The sequence below is a fragment of the Trypanosoma theileri genome (assembly GCF_002087225.1).
Source record: "Trypanosoma theileri isolate Edinburgh chromosome Unknown TM35_Tth_58_V1, whole genome shotgun sequence".
In the NCBI taxonomy this organism is placed as follows: Eukaryota; Euglenozoa; class Kinetoplastea; order Trypanosomatida; family Trypanosomatidae; genus Trypanosoma; species Trypanosoma theileri.
This window is the reverse complement of record NW_021639900.1, coordinates 35,608-43,194: the sequence shown is the minus strand read 5'-3', so window position 1 is coordinate 43,194 and position 7,587 is coordinate 35,608. Positions and strand designations below refer to the sequence as shown.

The following is a 7,587-nucleotide window of genomic DNA, read 5'->3' as shown; positions in this document are numbered from 1 at the left end:
TATCCCGTGGGGCTGTGGAGGTGTCGTGCGGGGCCGGCGGTGCGCTGCGTGTACGCCCCGCTGCTGAGAGCGAGTGGCTTACATGCGGTGCGGGCAGCCGTGTGTCTGCATGTGGGAAGTACGCAGACCTCTGCCGCCAGCGTACTGCAAGAGCAACAACAACAACAACAACCATTGCTACTACTACTACTGCTAATGGACAACCAAAGGCGGTGATGGCCTGGATGGGTAGTAGGGATTTTTCCTATGCATTAACAGATGCTGAGAAAACGAAGTACGACGAAGTTTATGAACAAGAAAAAAGAAAGAGAAAAGATTCTCAGGCTGTGCCGAAAAATCAAGTGGAAACACAATTACCGGAACATGAAGATCAGGAAACCACGGGAAACTTGCGAGAAGAGAAACGAGCGGAGGCTGAAGTACCCTTGAAAACCGTACCGGAGGTAAAAACCACGCTTCAGAAGGAAAGTGAAATGGTCGTGCCACTTGTGTCGACTGTAGGGCAAGAAGAATTAACTAACGTTGCTCCTACAGAACCTCTTTTGGCGGGTGGTAAGGCTGCAGGGATTGCGTCACCATCAGTCGGTTCAGATTTAACAAAAACAGAAACAGGCCAATCTGAAGATGTTGATCCTACCAAAAGAAATCCACAAGGTGAGTCGGCAAACTCCACAGAAACTTCACAAGAAAATGTTAATCATGGCAGTGCTACGCAGAATCCTTCTCCAGCAGCGGAGAGTACTGCAACTCCAGATACGACCGCAGTGTCAGAATCACAAGAAACCAATTCCACTACTCTTCCCAGCACCGAGAACACTACCACAGAAACACCAACCACAACTCCATCTCCATCTCTTGTACCTAGCGCAGAGATCAGCAGCAACATCGCCTCCACCTTGCAGAACAAGGCTAATGTTGACAGCAGTCTCAGTCCTCTGTGGATGCGTACTGCAGCACCACTACTGATTGTGGCTATGTTGTTCTCCACTACTGTGTACTGAACGGTGGGTCTCATCTGAGGACAAATAATAATAATAGTGGTTAAACTAACATAATCATGTTTGCGTACATCCCTCGTGGGTGAAATAAATAAACTAATAGTCTGTTTACCAGATTTCTCTTTTAATTCGAATTTCTTTTCTTTTTCTTTTGTGTGTGTGTGTGTTCTTTTTCTAATAATTCAATTACTTGCTTTTCCCGTTGTGTGGTTGCAGAAAACTGGGCTGTTCTGCTCGCTGACGGTATACATCTCTTGCTAGTACACACAGATGTGTGTGTGTGCAATAATTTAATTTACATAAACTAGAGCCATGGGATATTGTGTGTGTGTTTGGCTCTCTCTCTCTCTCTTATTTGGGTATTGTGGGGTGTTATCTTTTCTATTAAGGGATACATATTATCACTACAAGCGGAATATTCCTTTTTGTTGCTTACTGTGTAGTTGCTGCTTTTCTCATCCTCTCCCACTGTGAATATTTGTTGTACTGTTGTATGTTTGTTTGTTTCTATCATAATTCTTTCTTGTCTTCTTCTTCTTTCTTGTATTGGTCTACTGAAGTAAACAGCAACAATGACAAAGGCTGTAATGGTGAGGTGCTACCTGCTCTGCTTATTAACTCTTGCACTCTGTTGTGTTTGTGGGTTAGTATGGGCTGAAACGGGTAAAACTTCTAAGTCCAGTAATTGTGTTAATTATGTTGGTGTTCCTCCTTTTATTAAGACTGTTCCTTGCGATAAGGCTCGTACTGATCCTAACCCTTCTGAGGGGAGTGCTGTTGAGTCTTCAGATGATGGCGAAACTGGAGGCAAGGGCAACAATACAACACGTGAGGGTGAAAATGGAGATAACAACGGAACTGTGGCAACACAACCTTCTGCTGACTCTCCTAACACTTCGGAGACAGGGAGTGGTGATGGTTCTGATACTGCAACACCTGGGAATGGCACTGTACCTGCAGAGAGTGAGTCAACAGGTAACCAAGAAGAGGTTGCAGATAATACAGATCCCACTACCACCACCACAACAACAACAACAACACTTCCTCCTGAACTGACAAACAACAAGAAGGATGATGCAGACAGCAGCAGCAGTATCATCAGTTTTGTGTGGGTGCGTATACCACTACTGATTGTGGTTACACTGGCCTGTATTCTTGTGTGCTGATTGTGGTGTGGTGGTGTGACTCAGGTCATCCTTTGTTTTCTCTTCTTTTTTGCTTGCATCCCTACAGTCTAACTAATCTTCCACCTGTTGGGATTATCTTTGCTTTATTGTTTCTTAATATTAATGTGTTTTGTGTGTTTATCCTATAATTATTATTGCTACTCCATTGTGTGTGTGTGTTCTTGGAGACTGTGTGTGTGTGCTTGTACGGTGATGATAATGATGATGAACTGTTTTTTGCAATGAGAGGAAAAGCAAATAATAATAACAGATGAATTTATATTTATAATTGCGTCTATATACAGATATAGACTTACACCCATAGTTGGTGTATATTTCTATGTTTACTGGGTAAATTGGGCTAATGGTTAATATCTGTTTATTTGCTTATGGTTTGCTGGATCATTGTGTGCTTTTGCCCTTCACGGTTTTTGGTAATCAGTTTTATAAGAGCAGAGGAACAAATAGTAGTTAATGCAATTTGTATTCCTAATTGCTTGAACAGACCAACATACCCAGTGGTCTGTGAGTTATTTTTGTGCGATTTGTCAGCTTCTTCATTTTTTATTTTCGCTTTCTTTGCTTGGGCACTGTGTGCTTTCTCCTGCATTGTTTTGTGTTGGAGTGTTTTGTGGGGAGAAAAAATAATAAAAAATACATAAGTATATATTTGTAATTGTGCTTGGTCCTACAGGAAGAGGCATTTTGATTTATTTCTGTGTTGTGCCTGCTTTTGTTGGTCGTTCTCTTTAATTTCTTTTTTTTTCTTTTGAAGGGTTATTTGGGTTTATCTGTTTGTTATTGGGTATTGTATGGGTTTTTATTTTAATTTGGGTATTATCTGAGTTATGATTGCAGCTTTCTGCAATGTGTGTGCCTCTGCTGTAATTGTTGAGTGTTGTTTGATTTGGTATGTGCTTTCATCTTGTGTTTATTTCCATTGATTCTATTTGTTTCTGTTTTTCTCTCTATACTCTTTCTTCTTTATTGTGCATTCCATTGAAGTAAGACAGGTGCAACGATATCCACAATACCTGCAACCATTGGAAATAATTATAATGATGCGCTACGTGCTGTGTATCCTCGCTCTCCTGCTCTCATGTGCGTGTGTGCACGTCCTCGCTGAAGAAGTGCCTGCCGCCGATCTTTCCGACCAAGTCCCTGATACGGAGAGTGACGCTGAAGAAACACTGTGTGATGCAGCAACGGGTGGAGGAGGGAAGTCGCCTTGCAAAGGACCAGCCAAGTCGGGAGTGATGCAACAAAAAAGTGGTCCAGATGCGGGGAAAGAAAACAACATCAGTAAAGATCTGCAAACCCACTCAATGCAACCTGGTAGAGCTGGTAGCTCCTCCACACAAGTTAGGGAGGATCAAGTTCAAGATGTGGACCAAAAACAACGGGACGGTGAGGAGAGTCCGCAAGACAGAGGAATTAAAGAGGGCAAGGAACAGAGAGATGACAATCATGTCCAAGAACAAACTGCGAGTCCTCCACAAACAGTTACCCGTGGTACTCCACAAACTCCCAGTGATACGGACCGCGTAAAATCGCCTGAAGAGACACAGATTACTCACGAAGAAAATGATAAACATGGTGCGAACGATGCTCAGAGCAGTACATCACCTCCAGAAGCTCCAGTCACAGAACCATCTTCTTCTTCTTCCTCTGAAAATGATGGAACTCAAGGTGGTAATTCTGCAGAAACAACACCAAGTAACCCAGCGAACACGAACTCTGCCATTCTCAATACACCCAGTAATGAGGAATCAACTACCACCACCACAACAACAACAACACTTCCACCTGAACCTATAAACAACAAGAAGGGTGATGCAGACAGCAGCAGCAGTATCAGCAGTTCTGTGTGGGTGCGTGTACCACTACTGATTGTGGTTACACTGGCCTGTATTCTTGTGTGCTGATTGTGTTGGTGTGACTCAGGTCATCCTTTGTTTTCTTTTCTTTTTGCATGCATTCCTACAGTCTAACTAATCTTCCACCTGTTGGGATTTCTTTTCTTTTTTTTGTTTCTTAATGTTAATGTGTTTTGTGTGTTTTTGCTCTCTGTGTGTTTATCCTATAATTATTATTATTGCTACTCCATTGTGTGTGTGTGTGTGTTCTTGGAGACTCTCTCTGTGTGTGGACCTGGGCTTGCACTGTGATGATGATTATGAACTGCTTTTTTGCAGTGGGAAAATGAAATAATAATAACAGATGAATTAATATTTATAATTGCTTATACACACATATATATAGACTTACACCCATAGTTGGTGTAGATTTCTGTGTTTACTGGGTAAATTGGGCTAATGTTTAATATCTGTTTGTTTGCTTATGGTTTGCTTTGGCATTCTGTGCTTTACTGCGGGAGTCTTTGATTATATGGATGTCCTTTTTGCATCTACCTTTACTGAGTTTAATTTGCTGTTTTGTTTTTTTATGATTTGTTTTTGTTCTCCATACTGTTGACGTTCTTTGTGCTTCACTACTTGTACACGCTTGTGTTTTTTTTAAATTATGAGCATTTTGTTAATCTCTCATGTTTTTCTTTCTTTGTAGTTGAGTGTTTTTAAGGGAAACTACTACCACTATTATGTCTATGAAGATGATGGGCCACGTGTTGTGCTTACTGCCATTCTTCCTGTACTGAGTATGTGGATGCGTGATGGCTAGTTATGATAATATGCAGCCTCCATTTCCTGGTGGTCCTGGTGGGATTCTTCAGCCTGCTGTGCCTGGTGGTGTTTCTCATCCTAAACCTTCACATCCCCAACCTGGTGGTGTTTCTCATCCTGGTATTCCTGGAGCTGTTAATCCTCCTCATCCTCGTCCTCCTGGTGGTGTTCTTCCCGGTGGTTCTCATGGTGTTGGTAGATCTCCTCTTCAGTCTCCTGTTGGTCCTCTTGCCGCACAACATGGGCCTCAATCGACCTTTGCTGCTCATCGGGATCCAAGTGCTAATCCTGGTGTGTCTTGTCCTGGTGGTGTTCCTGGTATGGTTGGTCCTGTTCCTGGTGCTAAAGGTTTCCCAAAGACAATTCCCCCTCAGTTACTTCCTCAGCATAAACCTGGTCCTGCAGTTAAACCTGCTGTTCCTGGTCCTGCTGGTGCTGTCGGTTCTCATGATGCTTATGGTATGCCTCTTTCACCTCAACTTAATGGTGGTAATATTCTGCCAGGAGTTGGTGTTGGTCAACGTGTTGTGCCTCCTGTATCTAATAAGCATGAGAAACATCCTGACGAATCTAAGAATATTACTAAAGGTGATAATGGTAATGTTGTTACTGAGAAGGAAGAGGACAAGATGACAAAAGTGGTGGAAGGAGAATTGGGTGAAAGTTCACAAGGTCATGATCGTGGGAATGAACGTCAACCAGAAACTGTCCTATCTCTTGTTTCTCCTGTAAAAGATCACAGTGGCGATAAAACGGATGTGGTGTCTGAACAAGCAAAGAATACGCAGAATCAGACGCTACCCAGTGAGTCAGTTCTGATTGGTTCTGAGGGTCAACAAGAACAGATAAATAAAACTGCACAAGATCCTCAACAAGATGACCACAATAAAGAACCAAATACCACAGGTACAACAAGTACAGAATCCCACGTTACTGTTGACTCAAAACCACATCCTACTACAGATGCATCACCTAGTGAAATAACTCAATCTGGTCTATCTACTGATAATTCAAACACACTAAACAACAAGAGCACGGAGCCCAACAGTACCACTGATGATGTGACAACTACAGAGAATGAATCAACAAATGGTGTCAATACTGTGGGTGCATCAGCAGATGGGAACACCACAACCAACACAAACTCTGTTATTCTCAATACCACCAAAAACCAGGGATCAACCTCAACCACTACCAATACAATTTCTCCTATAAATGGAATCAACAATAGCAACATAATGCTAAATGTAAAGGGTGATGCAGACAGCAGCAGCAGTATCAGCAGTTCTGTGTGGGTGCGTGTGCCACTACTGATTGTGGTTACACTGGCCTGTATTCTTGTGTGCTGATTGTAATGGTGATGGTGTGGTGTGACTCAGGTCATCCTTTGTTTTCTTTTCTTTTTTGCATACATCCCTACAGTCTAACTAATCTTTCACCTGTTGGGAATTATCTTCTTTTTCTTTTTTGTTTCTTAATGTTAATGTGTTTTGTGTGTGTTTTTGCTCTCTCTGTGTTTATCCTATAATAATTATTATTGCTACTACTCCATCATTGTGTGTGTGTGTGTGTGTTCTTGGAGACTCTCTTTGTGTGTGCCTCTGGGTTTGCACTGTGATGATGATGATGAACTGTTTTTTTTCAATGAAAGGGAAAATGAAATAATAATAATAAGAGATAAATTTATATTTATAATTGCGTATATATACACATATATTGACTTACACCCATAGTTGTTGTATTTCTTGTGTTTACTGGGTAAATTGGGCTAACGTTTAATATCTGTTTGTTTGTTTGCTTATGCTTTGCTGGGGCGTTGAGTGTGTTTTTTCTCCTGCGGCAATGATGATGGTGGGATCTTTGAAAAATAAGATTGTTAGAGAGAAAGAATAGTACTAATTGCATATTAACTCAAACATGCTCACATTTCGCTTTGCTTTTGTGTTGTGTGCCATTAGGTTCTGTTTGTTTTATATTTTATTTGGTTGTATGTGGTGTTATTGATTCTTTTTTTTATTGTTTGTACTGTATTTTTACTGCTGATTTTGTTTTTCTCTATTCTTACTTTAGACTGTGTTTTCGTTGTGTTTTTGTTTTTGTTTTTCTTTTTGAAGGTGGTTCGTCCAAATCAATTAAAACTATTTCTTTTCTCTGCAGTAATGATGTTGTATCGTACTTTGTTTTCATTGGCTTTGCTGCTGAGCATTGCATGTGTGGGGGTGGCGATTGGAGAGAATCCTGTTCCTGGGGGAGATATTCAACATCCTTTGGGGCAGAAAGGTGAAGCAGGCCCTCAAGGTCCCCCTGGTTCAGTAGGACCTTCAGGTGATAGAGGGAGTACTGATGAGTCTTTGCCAGATTCTGCTTCTTCTGCTTGTTCTCCAGCTACTACTGGTGGTGAAACTTCTGAGGTTGATGGCCGTACCTGTGATTCTCATACTGTTTCGACTACTGTCCCTTCTGGTGGTGGTCATGGTAGTAGTAGTGGTGGTGGTAGTGGAGGTCAGGGTGCACGGCAGCAGGTACAAGATACATTGGTTGGCCGTACAGATGAGAATAGGGCTGGCAGCGGTACTGCTGAAGATCTCGTCGACCCAGAAAAGAACAATAAAGCACAACCAGACAGTAAGGAACAAAGTAAACAATTAAAGGAAGCTGATAAAGCAGCAGAGAGCCCTTCCGTTGGTGACAAAAGAGACGCTGAGAATACTGATTCCCAAACTGATGCAAGGGTTACTACAC

At 41.8% G+C, this 7,587-nt stretch overlaps 5 protein-coding genes across 5 annotated transcripts; all 5 read left to right on the top strand.

Moving 5' to 3' along the window:
• Nucleotides 1-2: 2 nt before the first annotated feature.
• TM35_000581190 (uncharacterized protein) lies at nucleotides 3-1,001 on the top strand (the record flags this gene model as incomplete). Its single annotated transcript, XM_029030888.1, has 1 exon — nucleotides 3-1,001. A coding segment is annotated over one exon (999 nt), but the record flags the coding sequence as incomplete, so codon positions are not given.
• A 569-nt stretch (nucleotides 1,002-1,570) lies between these two features.
• On the top strand, nucleotides 1,571-2,164 carry TM35_000581180 (uncharacterized protein; the record flags this gene model as incomplete). The annotated part of the gene is made up of 1 exon (XM_029030887.1): nucleotides 1,571-2,164. One exon carries the CDS (start codon nucleotides 1,571-1,573, stop codon nucleotides 2,162-2,164), a length of 594 nt encoding a protein of 197 aa, XP_028877821.1.
• A 1,058-nt stretch (nucleotides 2,165-3,222) lies between these two features.
• TM35_000581170 (uncharacterized protein) lies at nucleotides 3,223-4,089 on the top strand (the record flags this gene model as incomplete). The annotated part of the gene is made up of 1 exon (XM_029030886.1): nucleotides 3,223-4,089. The coding sequence occupies one exon, from the start codon at nucleotides 3,223-3,225 to the stop codon at nucleotides 4,087-4,089; it is 867 nt and encodes a 288-aa protein (XP_028877820.1).
• Nucleotides 4,090-4,835: 746 nt separating this feature from the next.
• On the top strand, nucleotides 4,836-6,194 carry TM35_000581160 (uncharacterized protein; the record flags this gene model as incomplete). The annotated part of the gene is made up of 1 exon (XM_029030885.1): nucleotides 4,836-6,194. The coding sequence occupies one exon, from the start codon at nucleotides 4,836-4,838 to the stop codon at nucleotides 6,192-6,194; it is 1,359 nt and encodes a 452-aa protein (XP_028877819.1).
• An 810-nt stretch (nucleotides 6,195-7,004) lies between these two features.
• Nucleotides 7,005-7,586, top strand: TM35_000581150 (uncharacterized protein; the record flags this gene model as incomplete). Its single annotated transcript, XM_029030884.1, has 1 exon — nucleotides 7,005-7,586. A coding segment is annotated over one exon (582 nt), but the record flags the coding sequence as incomplete, so codon positions are not given.
• Between the last annotated feature and the right edge of the window lies 1 nt (nucleotide 7,587).